Source organism: Quercus lobata, chromosome 8 (assembly GCF_001633185.2).
Source record: "Quercus lobata isolate SW786 chromosome 8, ValleyOak3.0 Primary Assembly, whole genome shotgun sequence".
In the NCBI taxonomy this organism is placed as follows: Eukaryota; Viridiplantae; Streptophyta; class Magnoliopsida; order Fagales; family Fagaceae; genus Quercus; species Quercus lobata.
Genome location: NC_044911.1, coordinates 32,134,433 through 32,156,956, shown reverse-complemented (window position 1 = coordinate 32,156,956; position 22,524 = coordinate 32,134,433). Strand labels below are relative to the sequence as shown.

Sequence of the window (22,524 nt, the reverse complement as noted above, 5' to 3'; positions counted from 1 at the left end):
AACTTGTCCTCCCACTTTTTTCATTAGTCTTGTCCTTCAAACTAATGGAAGAGCCATACCAAACTCATGTGACGAGACTAACATGTGTCCGTGTTTAATCCAAAACGTATCCTTTTAGGTATAGAGGAGGCAAATATTTATGCAAGGTACTACTGTACGCCCTAGAAAAAGGGCTAATTATATTTGCGCTTATATATTAAAAAGATTAGTTAAGGTGTAATTGAAATTTTTCATAATTTCTTATAAATCTAAAATATATTTATTAAATATTTGATATGAGACTCAACAAACACGTCCGTAACAAACACACTAAGACACAATTTGAAGTATCACTCAAAACCTTATGTGTTGGTTTGAGATATTTATTAGAAGATAGTTTCATAGAGAATAATGTCTAAATGAGTAAATGTACATCCATCTTGTCATCTTGTGGACTAGTTCTCATAAAAGCTTGGTCGAAATTTTCAATTATAACCGCAATGCTAACACAGTAGAAGTGGCTTTTGAAGGAAGAGAAGAGACGTGAGTCTAAACACAAATCTTCAAAAACTTGAAAAGAGAAAGTAAAAAAGGGACCTCGATCCATTAAGGCACAGCCGCATCTTATGAGCAGATGTGAACGCAAATGATATATGAAGTCTTTATGTGCTCAATAAATGTCTTCCATAGACCACCATACCAATGTGACATAATTTAATTTGCACCTTTTGCAAGCCAACATATATTACGAACAAGTCATTCATCATATTAAAGCAATATTATAGTTATATATGGTTTTCAACACATAAAATTGACACTCCAAGTATTAAAAGTAAACGTTTTAGGTATTATTATCACCAAAAAAAAAAAAAAAAAGCTTTAGGTAAAAGTAAACCATATTTAAGTTCTTAACGGTCAGCAAATTATCATTATGTCAGCAGATTTATCGTTGTTTAAATTAAATATGATGACATAGTATGAACAAAGGATTCCATTAAAGAAATTTCGTTGATTAGATAATACCAAAATTCCCATACAAAATGCTGTTGTTCGTTGCATAGCACAACTTTGACGTAGACAAAGCGAAATAGTTCACACTCACAAAAAACAAGTCATACACTTCAACGATTGGCACCGACATGTGATGTGATCACTGATCTCCAAGAAGATTTGGATCTCAGCCGACAGAGGAGCACAGGGCATAGAGTACGAAAACAAAATTTCTCTATTATATATATATTTTAATTTAAGAGTTTAATAAATTTAGCATAGCGGCCCAATGAAATTCAAGCTTGAGCTAACTCCGCTCTGGTACTGGTTGACTAAAATGGATTAATATATCATTATAATGCATTAAGAAACTCCATACCAAACACGCATGAAGTTTGTGGCTTCACGTTTAAAGTAATGCCTAAGAAAGTAGGTATTATCCTTTTATTATTATTATTATTATTTTTTTTTTTTGAGAAAGTATTATCCTTTTATTATTTAATTTGAAAGGTTTGCATGTTATTCATACTTTTCAATTTCATTCAACATGTCTCCCCTTTTTTTGGGGAAGGGTTGATTTTCTACTTGTTCACGGTAGTATGATCCATTAACTAATAGAATTTTGTCAAAAAAAACAAGAAAATTCTTGTCAAACTAATTAAGATAACTTGTAACATTACAGATTGTGTAGATTTGGACAATGAAAATGTTGTGTGGGTGTATATTCTACCTTGGGTATGTAAGTAGTAGGTCAATCTGAATGTATAGATAAGGCCTATAAATTGAATTCGTTTTCTTTTATTCCTTATTTTTCCCCTTCTAAAATCATTTGTATGGAATCAATAACTAGCTTTCATGAGATAGTTTTTTTTTTTTTTTTTTTGGAATTTAATATGTAAAAACTAAAAACCCTAACACTTTTTTGTGTTGCGGTGGAAACAAGAACAAATCCTCACACTCTCACCTGCAAAAATCTAAAGAGCATAATATAATAATATTCCAGATCCAAAACCAAGTAACGATTTAGTACAGTGATCGATAACAAAATACTAAATAACACTGAAATGTAGACAAACTAATAATTGAAATTCAACTATATATAGAACAAGTAATCTAATTAGCTTGTTTTAAACTCCCACAAGTTGGAAGCATTATGCCAAAAGTACTACTTTTTGGCGATTCGATTAGTGGATATATAAAATATCAAGTAGAGAGCTCGATCACATTCGGTTTGATAAGTAGGCTAGGGCCCGTTTGGTACATATATTTAAAAACATGTTTTTAATTTTTAAATAATATTACACGTATTTCCACACACTTTTTCACTCACCATATTTCCAAAAAATATAAACAGTATTACTAGAATAACATTACCAAATGGCCCAGTATCTGTGTATTTCTTTCTTCTTCTTTTTTTTTGTGTGCAAACATTGTGTTCCTTATTATATACGCACTGCTCCAGGGATTCCTATTTCACTTGTTAAACATGTGAAAGCACAACTCTCTCTCTCTCTCTCTCTCTAGGATTCTTATATATATAGTAGCTAGCACATGTCAAATATGTCATCTCAATATTTCAACCAAATATATTTAATTGGCCAGCAGGTTGAGTGGGACAGATTTTGGCTTAGCTTCAACCTACAATCCTTAAAAATGGTTGACAATGTTTCAACATTTTGGATCATGATTTGAATTTTGTGATGCAGTCTAAACTCTAAAGTATTATTTAAAGATTCCAAGTCGCAAAAGTTCTCCATTTGATCAACTTGCTCACATGCTTGTTTATTTCTTTACCTAAACCTTTCCGCTTCACATTATACAGCACAAGAGAGAGAGAAGATAAAGCTGCGCATTTATGTAAAGAGGCCTATTTCCAAAACGGTTGGTTGCCTCATATATTTATTTGCTGACCCATTGTGAACTGCACGTTCAGTCTGGGCTAGTTTGGTAGATGCAATCACCGCCATTGAAAAAAATTCAAGGAGATGAACTAATTCATTTTTGGTCTCTCTTCTACCAAACTCAGCATTTTCGTCTCTGTTTGGTAAGAAGAGGGAATTGAGAATTTAGAATTGAGGTATGCTAGGATATTACAAATTTATTTATTATACCCATTTGATATGGAATGCAGAAGCTTCAAGATGTAAAACATGTTACACGTCTATTTATAAAGAACAAGAAACAAAACACGTGAAAATAACCTTAAATTCACGAGGGTTCCTTGAATCCACAAGGAGAAAGAGTTTGGAATCCACTAAAAACTAGAAAGACAAAAGTCTGAATTTTATTGATTGAATAATTGTTCAAAAAAAAAAAAACGTGTACAGACTTAGGAGCCTATATAAGGGCTTCGTAAAACTTGACAGAAAAGAAAATATATTTTAAAATAACTCCTAATTAATACCTAACCATAATAATAAATACTTTGAATACTTCATCTTCTTTGTATTCTTACCAAACTTAAAATTCATCAATTGGGCAATTTGAACTTCTTGTCCCTTAATCTTCATGGCCAATAATAATCTTGTATTGTATACGATAAGATTTCTTCACAATCCAAAGGATAAAATTTGATAGCAAACATCTTTTTCATCATTGGCCATGAATGAATTTTGCCTTTACCATGTCGGATTCTATTAGATTGTACTCGTTTCCACCAATGTAAGACATACTCACTAAGTTTATACAAAGCAAGTCCAATTTTCTCTCATAATAAATATTCTCATAATCAAATAAATCCGCTAGATCAAGTAACCAATCAAGGAAATCTTCTTTATAAAAATAAATTAAAACTTGCAATTTTTCTATAAGGTCTATATGAAATTCACTTACCAATAGGTTACCCGTGAGTTATGTCTTCACAGCAGTTATTCCTATTGTATGGGGAATGGCCCCAGGCCCATTGAACCTTGGGCCCAAGCCTTATAGTACAGCACGTTATCCCATTCCCGTCGGACCTTCGATCTTGGTCTGAATGCGCTTCAAGGCCCTAACTGAGCCCAAGTATCGAGTTGAGCCCATCTTGTCTTAAGCATACCAGAGGCAAGCACCAGCCGATCAACGTTAACTTGATCGGGGGTGTGCTTGTTCGGGACAGCCTGTATTCTCGGCAGTCTGATATTGCCTTGGGGAATGCCGTTGCCGAGTAGTCTTTTGGAGGTCGGAACCAGTTCCAATGCCATTACCACTGTTCTTAACAGAGCATATTCGTGTCAAGAATAATTAATTTGGACCCCACCCGCACGAGTGAGACCAGAAGATAATCATAACGCATCCACCCACCTCAAGCTATAAATAAGAGGATGGAATAGGAAGAGGTGGCTAGCAATTTTGGGAATTTTGGGCAGAGAGAGAGAGAGTATTGAAAAACAAGGGGACTGAATAGCACAAAGAGCAAAGCAGGTGTGTTTATTGGGATTTAAGGAAGTTGTAGTGACATTTGGGGTGGAACTGCCCTTAGTAGGAAATACTTGACCCGCTCTATAAGTAAATTGTGAGCCCAATCTTGGGCCTGGTCCATTAGGACGAGGTTGGGTACGCACACCTATTGTTTCCATGCCCTAATGATGACATCCTAACAAAGATATTTGTGAGTGCTAGCTATACGTCATGTAATTATTGCTAAGTTTTTTGTCACTGGAATTGCTACCGTCTCATACGTCAACCACCAGATCAGGATAAGTAAGGCTCTGATACCAACTAATGTTGCAGAAGCCTGAAGAAAGCATACACGATGCTCTCTTTGATGGATAGAAACTAAACTGTTAGTTTCTAGGTAGTAAAACTTGAATCCACGAGGGGATAAAACTGTCATCCACCAGAAAAGAAAATTGACAAAACGTTTGTATTTTATTGATAATAATCTAAAAATTAAATTTCCTTTAGAGCCTACAATGTGTTTAAATAGTAAAAAAAAAAAAAAAAAAAAAAAAAACGAGAGCAACTAGAAACTCTAAGGCGGCTATGAAAGCATATAAAACCCTAATTTGATTGAAAAACACCTAAAACAAGAAAATAAATCACATAAACCAAAAATAACAAAAATTACATAAAAATACTAAAGTTAAATAATTACAAAAATTAAAAATTAAATTGTGTCCTACATTAGACCCCTCCACTTGAAACAAACTCATCCTTAAGTTGATGGTCAAAATCTGAAATCATCTGCTCCAAATAAACAAATACTTTGAATGCTTTAATGACTTGATCCAGTTTTGAAACTTGAATTTTTCATAAAGTGTAGCATAAAATATATTCTCATCTACCTTCAATTTATTTGCAACATCAATCAACAAAGGACTGATAATAAAATTAAATTTTTTTACTCCAAGAAAATCAACATATTGTGTAGTCATTTTCAACAAATCAACCAAAACATGAGGATTGTGAGTTGTGAACTTATCCTCATATTTAACCTCAATTGGATCTTCCACAATATTCTCAACAATTACCATCTCTTGATTTCTGTCATTATCCACAATCAGCTCAACCTTCTTTTCTTTGACCTCTTCATCAAGTTTTTGGTAAGTGGTATCTTCAATCTTCAATTCAATAACTTATTGCAAGTCTTGATCTTTTTTAACCACTTCAAAATTTTCTTTAGAAATACGCTGTAATAACGCCTTAAAATGTATACGTATTATATATTTATGTGGGCGTTATCTCCTTATTACAATGCTTAATTTGTATAATTAAGACATAATTTGCATTAGTCCCTATTATTTATCTTTACATAACTTCTTGAATAAGATTTCATTCATTGTGTGTAATTTTTTGCTTTTAAGAAATCATGGAGAAAGATGAGTTTACAGGAGTTTATGAGAGAATGGAGGGCAAATTAGAATTAAAGTGAAGGTAAAGGACCATGTTTAAATGTCTAAGGAGGTGCAGCTGGAGTGCTTGGGTCATGTCCCATGTTTGGAAGCTTCAAATAAGGAAAGAAATCAAAGAGGAAGAATCTGAAAAGGAAAAATCAGATTTGAGCACTGATCAGTATTTTTAGCATATCTTTCTCCTCAAAAATCCAATTAACACAAGGCCAACTGGGTTGGAACCTTGACTTAAATATTTACAACTTTCTAGTTTTGATTTTTTTGAAATTCATAATTTTTGATTCCTGAAATTAACTCACAAGTTACTGCTGTAAATCTGGACGAAAATTAAAATAGTAAACGTTTTATTTTCTTTGGACATTTTAATGTTACGATTTTAAAGGGAGGCTAGTAGAACGAATTTTGGAAAGAAAACCTTGTATTTTCCTTTCTCTAATGGCAGCCTAAACTCTTTGCTAGGACTAGAGATTATGTTTCTTTTATACAGTATAAATATTCAATGTGATTCTTTCTAGGATTTTATCAACAATATATTTGATTGTTCAGTTAGATTTCTTTTGATGTATTAGTTCTTCCGTGCTTTTAGTAAGTTCAAATATGTTTTTCTTATTGTTTAGATGAATATCTAATAGTTTCAAATGGAAATTAGGTTTTAAAGTGAATGAGTTTTTTTGAAAACTTTTCTAACAGCATTATTAGTCTAGGTTATTATGCGTTCTTGAATTGTCTCAATTCAACCGAATCATAAGTATTTAATTATATAAGAACAATCAATTATGAAATATATAATTTCTTAGATCACAAAGAATTTCATATCAATATAGGGAAACACCCCGATGCCCTAGTATTTACATTATTGATTTAAATAAGTTTTTATTATTATTTTTGTTAACAATCACCTAGCAAAAGTACTTTTCTTCTTCACCCAAATTGTTATTTAATTATATTGTCTTTGAATTTACCCTGCTCCTTGTGGTTTGAACTCGATACTCTGAGAATTATATTATATTGTCTTTGTTGCCTCTTTTCACGAAATTGCTGATTCTCATCACGAGTCTCGTTACGAAACTCGAGGAGCTCAACCCTAGTGACGATTGGGTTGTTGACGTCGTCACTGCCGTCATTGTTGTGGTGGTCACCGTTTCGCTAGTTAGCCATTAGACTAAGGTATGTCAAGACTCTGATAACAACTGATATGGGATGCGGAAGTGTTAAGAAGCAAAACACGTCTACTTCTAGAAAACAATAAACAAAACACATTTGCTTCTGAAAATAATCTCGAAACTACAAGAGTTCCTTGAATCCACAAGGAAAAAGAGTTTGGAATCCACCAAAAAATAAAAAGAAAAAAGTCTGAATTTTATTGATTGAATAATTGTTAAAAAAAAACGTGTACAAATTGGGTCTATTTAAAGACCCCGTAAAACTTGACAGAGAAGAAAATATATTCTAAAATAACTCCTAATTAATACCTAACCATAACAGGAACCAAATTTGACCTAAAAAAAAATATTTAAAACACCTATAAATAAGGAAATAATACCATAAACCTAAAATAACGTTTTTACATAAAAATACCAAAATTAAATTTTAGATTATGTCCTACGTCACCATTTTACAAACTAAAATGTTCATTTTTAAATAATAATAATAAATATCAATCAAATTTATTATCATCAAGGTTGTTGGGATCTTACGTAGGATCGTGGGAAGTAGATGAAATCGTGGGAAGTAGATGAAATCGTGGATCGTAGGATCAGATTGTAGATCGTAAGATCCTACTTATTTTCAGATTTAAAGCAAAAAATATATTGTTAATAACTTTGTATGTTGAACAATCACATAAGTTTTGAATTCATCTATAAAAAAGCTAAGATTTGCATCATCTAATGTAATTTGCATGTCATACATCACTACGTCTATACTAACAAAACAAATATATTTAAGTTTTGACCCAATGTATCTAAAAAGTTCAATAAATGTCTAATTGGCAACCAAATACCAAAATGTTTATCAACACATATGGAAAATATTTTCCAAGTTTAAAATGGAAAATAAGTTTGAAAATGGAAACTAGCTAACTACAATATGAAATCCAAAAGTAAGATGAATATTATGGTGAAATGAACATTTAATTATTCTTATTCTAAGGCTTTTATAACCACCGTCCTAAATTATCTATGTAGATATTGTATATTTGTATACTAGAACTGCGAAAGACATTAAGATACAACTTCACATTCAACTATTCAATTTATACTACTTAGAAGCAATTACAGAGTATGCTAAAAAAAAATCAATTAATCAATATACAAATACAAGCATAACAGATAAAATTATATATATATATATATATATATATATAAACATTTTAGTAATATTAGAACACAAATTAGCATATTAATCAAACAAATTTAATACCATTATAGCTTAAAAGGCAGCAAAGCCAACATCAAATTCTTCATTTAGAAATGATGAAGCATTCCTTCATTTTGAATACATGTGAACTAGAAACTAAATCTAAAAGACATTTGCTTAGGTTAACATAATTTTATTTAAAAAAAAAAAAGTCATATCATCACAACATGGAAAAATAACAACCCTTAGAGATTCATCAAAACAAAAAAATTTATCCCATAAAAAAATAAAAATTTAAATTAAATTTATGTTTTGGTAGGATCGGTAGGATCTCATACGATCCTACAATCCTATACAATCCTACTTATGATTCTATCATTTTTACGATCCTAGTGTGATCCTAAACGTTTTGGTGAGGTGAGATCGTATAGTTGTGCGATCCTATGATTCAGATCGCGATTTTGACAACCATGATTATCATGTTGTAAGGACTAGAATTGTGGCCCAAGCCCACTTAGAACAGTATGACCTAACACAACAAGCCCAAAACAATAGATTTGTAAAAGAATGGGTTTAATGAGCCAGCTACACTGCTAACGTAATTCAGACTTGAAAACAATTGGGCTAGCGTTATTAATATAAGTGTAAGAGACGCAAATTTAGACTAAAATCTTCCTCGGGCAAGTCCGAGGAGGAGTTATTCATTAAAAGATCAATGTTGTTCCTTTTACAATGAGATTCTGTATTTTCTTCCTTTCTCTCTCTTAGTGTCAAATGTCCATCCCCATTTTTGTGGAGATCCTTTCCTCATATAGTCCCCCTCATTGCATCTCAGCCCTCCACCTATACGATTCAAGGAAATCATTTGGATACTTGTCCCATCAAGATTTTTTTGGAGGTGGTAGAGAGGGCTGTGAACTATGAAGACACCGTTCAGGCGTCTTTTCCTCATAAATGTGGCCAGTTCAGTTAGTGCAGTGCATTAAATGTGGAGGTAGCAATCACCTTCTCAGATATTTCCTCTTTCCGTTGCTTGCACGACTCTATTGTCTTTCCTAAAACTTTACTTTCTGGTGTAGAAAATTACTTAAAGTATTTTCAAGGTGTCTTTGCTCCTTGGGATCCTCAATTGATGGACCAATTCGCCTTTTCTCCTCAGACCTCTTATTCACGTGTCAGATTTTGGTTCGCACATATATGGATCTTTGATCATCCTCAGACGGGCCCAAGGCCAAAAAATGTGCTTGGATCACTTACTCCTAGACACGTTATTTTATATATATTTTTATAATAAAATTGATAATAATTTTAATATTTGACCCCACAATGTAAGAAGATAAGCATCATTCACTGTACTTCGGAAATACATAAGAATTACTCAAAATAAGAATTACTCAAAAGAAGACAACAAAATTGAGCATTAAACATATAATTGTTTAATGAGATTCTCTCAATGTAATACAACCATTCCAAAGCTGCTCATAGGCAATGGAAAATATCAATGCCAAGCTATTTTGAACACCTTAACTGTCTCATCGGTAAAACACACATCCAGATAAGCTAATTTTGCAGCCCATAATATAATCAAATCGGTTTTTTTTTTTTGGTAACTATGTGCAAAAGATCCTCATCTCTTCTATCCCTAATTTTTTCCTAAGGAATTAATAGCAAGATGGTCCTAGTTCCCCCTCTTTCGTAATCACTGTCCTTTTAATACTAAGTTTTATTCAGCAAAAACAAACCCAAAAAAAAAAAAAAAAAAAACCAAAATTTGTAGTTGAAACATTTCCAAATTCTTTGGCAAGACTGCCATAGTAAGCACGATCTTGATAAGAACAAAGGTACACGACGAAGTAAATATATATAGAAAGGTAAAACGAAACAAAAGAGGTAGTACGAAAGAGAACAAGTGATGATGCTGTCATAGTTCTAAATAAAGTGACCGATGGACTAGGTCCTTTTGGTAATAATATTATCTAATCTAACTAGTATATTTCATTCAAATCGCCGGACCTGATTGTTTATTTTTCTATCTTAGTCCTTTGATCAGCTTTCTATCAATTGCCAGTGAAGACATCGTTATTACACTAACAAATGTGTATAAGACTCCAAGAAATGTACCTTTTTTCTTCTTCTTCTTTTGCTTAGTCAAGGAAATGTACTTGGTAAACAATAATCCGTTCAATTTGTGCATAGGATATTGCCAGTAAAGAGACCAAATATATTAGAGAAAAGTGGCAGGTTGGAATGCCATCCCTTTCATTCATTGGATTGAAGATCACTCGTCCACTTGTGATGTTTTCACCATCTGCTTCAAGCTTCAACTTGGGCTTAAGCATCCATGATAATGATGCCCATCAAAACCCAAGCCCAAATACTATGAAACGTTTCGGCCACAAATGAAGAAATTAATTTCAATGTCAAGATTTGTCAAAATTAAGATATTTAACCCCCATTCACACGGGAAACAATCTAGAGATTTGTTTATTTCCCAAGGAGACTTATAGTGACTTGACAAAAATATAGTCCCCCATCCAACAAGTGACTTGCAACTTAGTATCCTACAAAATATAGGGAAAAAAAAAAAATAAAGAATATCAAATGGTCAATATGAAATCATAATGGTAGCTCCTTACATAAGGAAAAGGTTTTTCTCCTTCAAACTCCTATATGTTTTTCTAGGACAAAGTTTGGTAACAAACTTCATTGTAGATTAAGACTATAATTGCACTCTTTTTTTTCTTTTTATTTATTTTTTATTTATTTATTTTTTTTATTGGAGGTAAATTTTAACAAATCCATCATCAAATTATATTTTCTTTATATATCCTTTATCCTTGCAAAATTCAAAAAGATTAAAGATTAATAACTATGTTATCAATCAAATGTTTAAATTTTGAGTTTTTATAGTACAAAAATATACATAACAAATAAATTTATAAATTGAATCGTAAATAACATTCGATTGACATTAAATTTGAAATATGTTTTAAGAACATAAAAAATATGCAATTCAATAGTTAAATTTTCAAAATATGTAGTCATGTTAATTTATTTAGTGAGAATTATAGTCTTAAGCTACAATTAAGTTTGTAACTAGACTTTGTCTTTTGCCTTTTCTTTTTTTTTTTTAAAATTTTTTTTATCGAAAGTGAATTTTGAAAATTTAAATGTTGGATTGCATGTTCTTATGATGTCTTCCATGCTTACAAAAATTCAAGAAAATCAAAAATCAATAGCTATACTATCAATAAAATCTTTAAATTTCAAGTTTTTATAATCTAAAATTATGTATAAAAAGTAAGTGTATTGATTGAATAGAAAATATCTAATTTAAATGAAATTTGATATGTGTATTAAGAACATAAATAACATGCAATTCAACGGTTAAATTTTCAGAATTTACATCAAATCCAAAAACATGCAAGGAGTTTGAAAAGTTTTTCTCCAAACCTTGTCCTTTACATAATTACAAAGTAAACTAAATCGTTTTGGAAATTATATATTTCCACACCAAGTAAATCCTCAGAGTTGCATCCATTATTACCAAAAGAGAACAAACGGCATACTTGGGGTTTGAACATGTCCACTACAACGAAGGCTGGTGTTCAAGGTAGAAGTGCATATGACAAGACATACTTATGCAGATAAGTAACGAGTCATCCAAGACTGGAAGCGAGACCAAGCCAGCTCAGCCGAAGCTTCATCCTCATCAGGCAATCCCATGCCCTTCCTCCTCTTCAGACCTTCTGGAGACCTGTTCATGAATGCATGTGCATTGCCTGGATAAATGTGTACCTCATATGGAACTCCTGATGCTTTCAACTTCTCCTCCAAAGCCTTGGCAGCCTGAAATTCAATATTTAAAGACAACGAGTATGCAAAACCAAGAAAAAAATAGACCTCTCTCTCTCTCTCTCTCTCTCTCACAGAAGCTTCCATTCAAATTTTTTAGTGATCACTATTCTAGCAGTACCATCAATCATAAATTACACATTACCATCATTCATTTTTTCTGAGTTAAATTTGAGGTTTATGAGTTTACTGTGTATCCTAATTTAGGGACGGAGCCAGGATCCCAAATGAGAGGGAGTGGAAGTATGAAACCTTTTTTTTTTTTTTTTATAAAAAAAAAAAAAAAAAAAAAAAAAAAAAAAGCAAAAAATGAAAAGTCATAAGAGAAAGAGAGAGAGAAAAACAGACGAGAAAGAAAGTGGGTGTGGGTGATATATCACAAGCATGACGACCTCAACGGCGATGTATCATGTAGGGTGGCATTGTGTGTGGCTTGTACTGCTATGCACTCGAAGCAAAAAGAGGAGAAGAGACTATTTCTGTTCAATTGATATCAATATCATAGTTTTAAGAATTAAACTAGTCAAAGAACAGGAAAGAAGAGAGGTTTAAGGTTTTAAGGTCGGATCAAAATTCAACCAAAGTTCAAAACATGATGATGTAATAATTATTTTAATAATCATTTAATATGAAAAAATAAAATAAATGTGTAAAAAGTATTTAAAGAATTACAAATATATCTTAATTTAAAAAATTATATCTTTCACGGTTTATTACAAATATTAAGTAAATATTTTCATATTATTCAAAATTTTAATTAATTTATACAACACAAAATATCTATAAAATTTGAATATATTTATAATATAATAATTAAATAAAACTAAAAATTCAAAGTTAATATATAAATATATCTGTAAGCTAAGCACACAAATTCAAGAGGCAAAAGGAGGAGGAAAAAAAAAAGTAATGCTAGGGTGGGTTCACCACAATCTCCAATTAATTTTTTGTTAATGACATGGTATACTTATTTGTGAATGTTGAAAAATTATTGTAATTTTTTGTTGTGTTTATACTTTATAGCATTACTAAAAAATATCCCTTCAAGTCATCTCTCATCTCTAGGATCAAGACTTACTAAATTTTTTTGAAAAAATAATTAAATAAAAAAAATCATTTCCAAGACAACAATATCAGCCCCGTTAATTGTCTCTTTTGACTTTTCCATTTTTCTCTCAAACAAAAAACAAACACCCATTAGTTTCTTTTACCATCTCACTTTCCTTTCTCAGATCAGTTTCATAACACTCCCCCCTTCTCAGTCTCTCACGCCCTCAGTTTCTCTCACCCTCTCTCTCTCAAGGATTATACAATGGGGCCAAGACTCAGGTAATATATATGGTATTTAAAAAATATTCTAAAATATCTGGGCGCCAAGGAATGGCTCCGTCCCTGTCCTGATCAACACTCAAGCTCTCCTTTAATCCTTATATTCTAGCTCTCATAGTTTTTATTAATTATCCCTCACTTCAATTGCTCCCAACAATCTTAGTTCCAAACAGAAATGACTTATACCATCATACCACAAATATCAATCTATGGAAAATTTTGCAAGGTTTTAAAAGCCTTGAAGCTACAGTGTTGCCATTGTTTAACAATAAAGTAGAAATCTTTGGTCACTTTACTAGAAGGTCAATGAATAACACATGGATTTTTTTAGGTTTTTGCAAATGTACAATGGCTAAAACCTATGGGTGAGAAAAGATATTTAAACAAAATCTGGCTAGTATCAACAACTCAGCCATGAACAACGAGAAATTTTAACATAGAAGGGAAGCTAGTAGGAATGATTAAGACTAAAAGCAACCAAGAAAAAGAAAATGCCATACCGTCACATCTGAAAAGCCAACAAAGTTATCAAGCTCCCCAAAATGGGCCTGAACAGGAGCCTTAGCCTGGGCAGGGTCTGCAAGTTCTGATGAAGGAACTCCATAAAAAGCAACAACAGCATCAACCTCAGGTGCGAGAACAGAACTTGCAATAGAGAGAGCACCCCCCATGCAAAAACCAGTTACACCCACCTATTTCAATGAAGCTATAAGTTTGCTTCTTCAAAATTTTAATATTATTGAGATATCTGCATCTTCAGCAATGTAAATGAGGATAGAACATGGAACTAATTAATGACATATTTCGTGAAATAACACTGTAGTAAAAATGCCGAAAGGAAATTAATGTTGGGCACTATGTTTTTGGTCCAACTTATATAAACCAAATTTGTACTTCAAGATCTCATAAATAAAAATTGAGCAACTACTTAACCATATAAAGAGTCCTTATAAATCAACTTCTATGTGGGCCAATCGTTTAAAATTCTCTTCATTTAGTTCAAACTGTCCTCAAATCTGTGGCTTTTGGAACCAATAAAAAGAAGTGTAGCATTATTATGTCAAAAACTCATCAAAGAAAACTCATAAACAAAAGGAATAGCATGTGAGCAAAAACTCTTTGACCAGAGCCCTCACAGTTTCCCTCATTAATGCCACATAACTTAGGCGACAAACTTGAAGTAAACCTCAAAGCAACCTATACAAAACCTCAACTTAAGGCCAATCTTAGGACCAAGCATGGTGCCCAAAAACTTTCATAGGAAAGGCAAGCAGTGGGATAGGACAATCAGAAATTCAAAGCTAGCTGATCCCTAAGGACCATGTTATCAGAGCAGCTAGAGTATGCTAGTACAAAGTTATTATTATAATGCAGCAAAAATCAGTCTGTTTTTTCTTTTGCTTTTTTTTTTTTATAAATTTTTATCCAGCAAGTAAACAACAGCCACACCTTCTTTGAACCATTTGCTTTAAGCCAGTTAACTGAAGCACGGATATCCTTCACGGCACCTTGCCAATCAAGACCATCCATCAAGTGTTGTGCTTCTGCAACATCCAAACCAACCTTTCCCCGATACAAACTGAAGCGAAAAATAAAAGGTACACAGCATTCAAATGAATCAACAAACAATATGGCAAATTTATGACATTGACAAATATAAATTTTTATTTCTTTTAAAAAGAAAAAGTTCTCTTATTTTAACAGACACAGATGGCTTACTCTGGGATAAGTGCTTTAAATCCAGGGCCAAGTTGAGAAATTTTCTCAGCATGGTTTTTGATTTCAAAGTCAACACCCCACCACTCTTGAAGCACAACAATCCCAGGAGCATCTTCTTTGCCAACCACATACGCATCAAATGCCTGATCAAGTATGAAAATAATAATAAATAAAATGAACGAAGATCAACTAAAAGCTAACAATGCGAAGGAAAAAAAAAAAAAAAACCTTAGTGCATAATTCAATAAAATTAAGAATATTCAGCTATACTGTGGGCTTTTGGGAGGCAAAAAGCTTCCTAACATGGCATGATACTTTGAGTTGACACACTAGGCTAATTCTTATCCTTTGTGAACAATATATATTAGCACATTATAAACACATCCCACATCCCATCAAATCTAGAAACATTACCTCACACCTGCACATCATATAATTTTTGGTGACATAATCTCTAACTAACGTGAAGCACTAATCCTAAGTTGTACAAGTTATGGACTATGGGAAAAAGAAGAAGGAAGATGCTTAAAAATTAACTTCCAACCATAAGTGCTTCTAATCAATTCCCAACCCTTTTACCTTTTTCTTCATGATATCCACACACATAGTGAAATATATAATACTTGATTCATCGCCACCATTAGAGGGAACAACAGTAAGTGTCCATTTGGGTTAACTGTTTGAAAATGTGATTGTGAAAAAATAGCAATTTTAAAAGTTGCATTGAAAAAACTCTTTGTAAAAAGGCAATTAAGCATTTGGTAAAATATATGAAAAGTACTGTTGCAGTGAAAAACTGTAATGTGAAAACATAATTTTTTGGCGACTTCAAAAAAGCACTCTCATGAGCTGCAATTTGAAAAGGCACTCCCTCCCCCCCCACCCCCTTCCTTCAGTTTTAAAATCGCAGTTTTCTTAAAAACACAAAACCAATCACAAATTTTGTTTTGGTTTTTTTTTTTTTTTAAATCGCAATACCAAATGAATCCCGAATCACTTTTCTGTTATCACTTGGGCATTGCCAGAGGATGTCTGTGGAGTTGGAATAGCTCAATGATTTCCTAGATAAAATCAATGATCATGAATGAGGGGCTTGAAAAAATAAATAAATAAATAAATTTGGAGCATCACCACAATTTATTGAGGAGCATCAACATCAAAACTTCTCTTTGAAAAATTATTGATATGGTTTCAATTACTCAGGACAATGTCCGATATGGCAATAATTTCTCTTTCTTTCTAGTTTCTTTGTATACACTTCAATATCTCCATACAAGATCATGGTTAGTCATACTTATATACTCAGATGCTACATAATTCACAATGTAATTTGGTTAGCAACACACATTCCTAATAACAATGCAGAAAACTCTCTCTCAACCCATTAATAAGACCCATTTCATTCTACTCCAACACATACAACTCCAGGAAAAAAAACAACCCGATAATCAAAACCACCCAAAAAAAAAAAATTTAAAACCCAAATTCAATATACATAATCCCACTAAGAAGACACAAACACACCATTCAAAACCATCCAACTAGTTCCAAACGGCCTGGGCTGGCCCTTGGGGAACACTTAGGCCATTTCCTAGGGTCCCCAATAAAAAATAGGCCCCAAATATTTAAAATTAATAATTAGTTTTGTATTAAAAATAGAAAAATGGTGAGCTCGTTGCCTCCTTCACTTCAAGAAGGCCCCAAAATTGTTGGATAATAAAAATCCAACTCATTTGAGTTGCTAAATTGGTTAACAAAATTAAAATTAAGTGAGTGTATCAAATTATTATTAATGATCAATTTCCCATAACAACTTGATATATCAATTTTTTTTATTAATCTCTCCCACATTGTAGACTGTCAATATTAACCATCCAATTCCAATCTCTCACATGGTCACACACCAACCAATATCTCTCTCCCTCAATACCGAAATCAAATTTGGAAATTAGATTTCAACCATCCTTCAAAATATATAATTTTATTCAATGTAAATTAAAACTCATTTTATAACTTTGTCAAGACCTTGCACAAATCTCCTCACGAATTATCAAAAAACTCATTTAGAAAAATTTACAACTAAAGGTTAGAAAATCTTAAATTAAAAAACGTAATTAATAATTTTGTATATCAAAATGCAAGAAAGATTAAATTACAATATAACATTGATTAAATAATATTTCAAAAAAAAAAAAAAAAAAAAAAAAAACAGACCCCACTTAGAACTGTTGTCTAGGCGTCAAATTGTCTCGAGCCCTGCAAACGGCCAAACCCCAACACGGCAACACACAATCTCAAAACACCAATGTCAATAAGAAATCAAAAACCCATTAATCAAAACAACCAAATAAGGCAGACCCATAATTCAAAATTCTATAGTTATATCAAATTCAAATGAAAGACTCACAGTGTCTTCTCTCTGAATCTGGATTTTCTTGAAGGGAGAAGAGGAGGCCATTGATCGGACTTGGAAGCGAGAAGCGGAGGAGGGAGAGAGCGTCCGTACAAGTGAGAAGGTTGAGAGGGAAGGCTTGAAGTTAGGGAATAGTCTGGATGTTGTGAAAATGGCAGCTAACATAATTCACACTCACTTTTTTTATTTGCTAAATTACTTCACTCCCAACTCACTCAACCTGTCAACCACAGCTCTGTGTGCATTTATTCTATACGGGCAAGACAAGCTTTGTTTACTAGGACTAAATTGCGATTGCAACCTTAAAGTTCGGTGTAATTTTTATTTTATCTCATAAAATTTTAAATTTTAGATTCGTATACCTAACGTTACATATTGTTTGGATTTAAGCCATTTTGTCTGTGCATCGTGTTAAGTGTCATCTCAACTCGAGGTTACATAGTTTTATGAGTCCAAATTTTGAAATATTAAGGGAGCAAAATTAAAATACTCCAAACTCTAAGGATATAAATTATAATTTTATTAAAATAATATTTAACATGTCTTTAATAGGGTTTAAAACAACTTAATTTTGAATAATAATAAAAAAAAAACATCACTTTGAGCTTAGTTGGCACTTAACGAGCATCTTATCACAACATATATGATGAAAGAATTTAAATCCAAATAATACATAACATTAGGATACAAATTCAAATTTTGAAACTTTAGAGGGTTAAATTATTCTAAATTTTAAGGATACAAATTACTATTTAATCTATATTATATATGTTATGTTTTCCAATTAAATACAAACTTATGGTACAAATATATTATTTTTCTCAAGAGAAATACAATTCAATCCAATTAAGATTATTCTATGTTCACTATTTTTTTGTACTCTCCAAATTACTACTAAGATGTCATTAACATTAGTCTTAACAATAAATAAATAATAAGAACACAAAGTACACAAAATAATAATAATAATAATAATAATAATAATAATAAAAGTAGTAAAAAGATAATTAAAATTACTTAAAATGAGAAAATTATTAGACACTCTCAAAGTACAACGACATGATACTCTCACCTCACATATAAAAGGTGAATTCAAGTATAAATTTAATCGATGAGAGCAAAGGCAGAGCCATGTACATGAGTAGGGGGGCCATGGCCCCCCCAAAATTTTGAAATTTTCTTTAATATATATATATATATATATATATAGTTATTTTAACGTTTTCAAATTTAGCCTACAAAAATAAAAGTTGGCCCCCTCAAATATTTGAATTAGTCTAATAATCCTCTTAAAAAAAAATTGGTCTAATAGTTATAGAGACATAACTTTATTTTTCACAATTTGATTTTTTATTATAAAATGTGCTTTTATATTTATTAAATATTTGATAAAGTTTGGCACCAAATATGTTTGGATATTTTCTTTTTCAACCTATTATGTGGTAATTAACAAGTCATTGACTCATTAAAAAATCTTGTCACTAAAACTACACATGAAATTTCTCTTTAGCTGCCACATAATGAGCAAGATAGCTTCAAATATGTTTGGAGCATAATTTATTCCTCTAAGTTTTGGATCATTCATGTTTTTGAAAATTTTATTAATTGAAAGATTTTTTTACTTACTTTAGTATAAAATTTGATAATTTATATTAAAAATGAAACATTTTAATATTTTCATTATGAAAATGGTAAAAATGAATTTTATTTCATGAAAGATTCCCATCAAACAAAATTTTGATTGAAAATACAATTTTTTTTTTGTTGGGTATATATATATATATATAACTTATCAAATAAAAAAGTGTGTGTGTATATATATATATATATATGTGGTATGAGTATATAATAATATATTAAAAAAAAAAAAAAACTATGTGTGTGTGTGGAGGGGGAGTTGTCTTGATAAATATATTAATGCCACAACTTAGCCCCCCAAACAAAAATTCCTGGTTCTACCCTTGAATGAGAGTCATCGTTATTATTACTGGTGTGTAATCCTGTGTTTATGCACGGGTATAATTAAAAATAATCAAAATTACACAGTTCAAATTATATATATATTTTTAAAGAAGATGTTTAAATTATACATGGTATTAGCTTACACATTTTTTAAACCATACATTTCTAAAATATGTAATTATTTCTCATATATATATATATATATATATATATATATGTTTATGCCCACTTTTGACAAAGGGCCCAACAACAGAAGAAGCCCAACAATATAAAAAAGGTGGGGAAAGGGAAAATAGTAAGGGAATAAGGAAGCAAGCCCAACAGGCTGAAATGGCAAGATTGATGGCTAGCAAGCCCATAAGAATAATAAGAGATAAAGAGGGAGTAAATGGGCTGAGGAAGCCCAATGAATGAAGTAGTAAGCCCATGGGAATGATAAGAGGTAAAGAATAAGTAAATGGGCTTAGGAAGCCCAGGAAATGAATTAGTAAATTAATTGGGTTGGCTTAAAGGCCAATAAGTTTGAAAAGTAATAAGAGGTAAGGATGTGGTAATTGGGCCGAGGAAGCCCAATAAATCTAACAAAAAGCCCATGGAAGTAAAAGAGGTAAAGAATGAGTAAATGGGCCGAGGAAACCCAAGGAATGAGATAATGAAGTGGACTGGCATAGTAGGAATGTTGGCCAATAAAGCCCAAAAGAGGTAAGGATGTGGAAAGTGGGCCAAGGAAGCCTTGAGCAAAAGATTGATAAAGAAGTGGGCTGGCATGGTAGGAGCATAAGCCTGTAAACCCATGGGGTAACAAGAAATAAAAAGAGAGGTAAAACTATAGCAAGCATGATGAAGTGGTATGGTAGAATCCACAGCCAAGAGGCCCACAGACACAGGAAAGAAAAGAACATTGGCTCGGCAAGAAGATGAGAGTCTTCACCCAAGCAATGTCCAGTCCAAGGAAAGGATGAAAAGAAGGGAACATGAGCCCAAAAGCCCATGCATCCTTCACACCACAAGAGATAAACACCAACCAGGACGTACAATAGAATCAAAAAAACACGGAGGCAGTAGAAAATAGTGTGAAGGTAAAAAAAGAAACAAATTCAGGCGAAGTGGAGCATGCACAAAGAGCCAAGGCACCACTTACTTGTACCCAGCCAATACATGGGAGGTAGGCCATGGGTCAAGGTATTCAGAGGGTGTGGTCTAGCAGTAGGGAGAAAGGGGGGTCTATTTTGGGGTTTTCACTCAAACTTCTTTGGGAAGAGATGTCTTGCTGGGCTGACATTTCACCCAAAAGAAGTAAATATGGGTTAAGACCACTTGATACATGCCATAGAGGTAGGTAATGGAGAGGTTTGATCCTTATCCAGATGAGAGTAGTGAAAAATAGAGAGAGGTAAGAAACAAGACAAGCAATTTTGTTTGGGAATGGGGAGTGGTGCAACCAACACATTCAAAGCAATGGTAGTGGTTGTATAGCCAAAAGGCTAATGGGTAGTCTCAAAAGGACACCCATAAGAAGTCAAAAGCAGTTAAGGAGTAAAAATGGTAAATCCTACCATGGCAGATAGTATAAAGAGCGATGGTTGTAAACAATAAGGAAGGGGGACAGAGGAGGAAAACAAAAGAAGAGAAGTAGAACAAGAAAGGAAAAGGAAGAAAGGAAAAGGAAATACAAAAATCAGAAAAGCATGAGTGATAGGAATAGAGGCATGCATCAATTGACTACCCATTTCTCTCCCTCTCGATAGACCCACTCTTTGAGAGATTGAGGATTGAAGCTTAAATCATTTAGGTCCCTTTTTCCAAAGTGCGTAACTTTTATGGCAAAAGCTTTCTTTGAGGTTACTCGCATTGGGGATCGATTTCCTTCTTGGATTTCCATCTGTTGAGAAGCTAATCTTACTTTTTTGGCAGACAAGTCTTTCTTTTGTGCTTGCAGGGTGAATAGTTTACAGTTATTAAACTGTCTACTGTAGTGTTATTTTACTGTTTTATTATCCCGCCGTAACTTTAGCAAGCCATTTCCCCTAATTTAAGTGTTAATGTTATTTGCTTAGTATTTTAGTTATTCTGCTATATTGTATTCCTACTATAACATTTGTAACATTTGTTTTTGCTATGGGCATGCCGTACACTTAATACCTCTACCAGGACACGTCCATATTGGGATGGCTTGACTTATGCACAAACTGGCTGAAGGTGAGTTTCACTTAGGCCAACCCCAACTCCTTACCTCAGATCTATTGACAGCATTGTAGCAGGAGAGACCAAAGCTCAACAACACAAAAGGCCTACCACAATATATATATATATATATATATACGATTTAAAATCTAATTGAATTTGGACTCTTTGATTTTTATACTCAATAATTCACTTGGCACAAAAATAAAAATAAAAATTAGATGATACACGTGACACAAAATTGAGAATTCAAGTGAAATCTAATTGAATTTTCTTTTAGTCTTGACTTTAAATTTTTTTTTTTTTGATGAACAGAAAATTTTATTGACAAACCAAAAAGAACAAAGGCTAACCAGCAACTACAGCAAATAAGAGTTTAGAATTAATTACATCCATAAAAGGGCTGGGAGCATAACCCTGATCAAAACATCCAGATAAATTTTTCCCAAGGCACCAAGAAGCTAAAACATGGGCTGCTTTGTTTGATTCTCTTGGACTCCACCGGAAAACAAACTGCTGACCACAGAATGCCCACAAAAGGGTATTAGCTGTTATGGATGAAATTCTCCAAGGCACTTCATCAAAGGGGGCTTTGAGAGCATCAATACAAGCTTTGGCATTGCTCTCAACCACTACATACTCAAACCCATGGTTAACAGCTACATAAGTCGCCAAATTAATGGCTTCAGCTTCTGCTTGGATAGGGAGGTTGGTTTCCACCCGTTTGGACACGGAAAAAATCAAACCCCCTCTCCAATCTCTCGCCACAATGGCAATAAATGAATGATCTAACCCCACCGCCGCATCGCAATTTATTTTAACAGCTCCTTGCTCAGGCATGATCCAAGAATAAAAAGGTCTAGGCAACACTAAGGGGACATCAGTGAGCACAACACGGTGTTC

The 22,524-nt window shown here is 32.6% G+C and overlaps 1 protein-coding gene across 1 annotated transcript; it reads right to left on the bottom strand.

Annotated features, from left to right (window-relative positions):
• Positions 1-11,533: 11,533 nt before the first annotated feature.
• LOC115957268 (protein usf) lies at positions 11,534-17,733 on the bottom strand. Its single transcript, XM_031075470.1, has 5 exons — positions 17,470-17,733; positions 15,063-15,205; positions 14,793-14,922; positions 13,844-14,035; positions 11,534-12,008 (listed from the first exon to the last, which is right to left on the bottom strand). The coding sequence occupies exons 1-5, from the start codon at positions 17,638-17,640 to the stop codon at positions 11,799-11,801; spliced, it is 846 nt and encodes a 281-aa protein (XP_030931330.1). The 5' UTR covers positions 17,641-17,733; the 3' UTR covers positions 11,534-11,798.
• Between the last annotated feature and the right edge of the window lie 4,791 nt (positions 17,734-22,524).

What these genes read in the sequence shown, in the direction of transcription:
- LOC115957268 (XM_031075470.1), bottom strand. Translation starts at nt 17,640, where the DNA reads ATGTTAGCTGCCATTTTCACAACATCCAGACTATTCCCTAACTTCAAG. An exon ending in AGATTCAGAGAGAAGACACT is followed by an intron (nt 15,206 to 17,469) that starts GTGAGTCTTTCA and finishes ATACTTGATCAG; the next exon opens with GCATTTGATGCGTATGTGGT. An exon ending in TTTAAAGCACTTATCCCAGA is followed by an intron (nt 14,923 to 15,062) that starts GTAAGCCATCTG and finishes TTTTCGCTTCAG; the next exon opens with TTTGTATCGGGGAAAGGTTG.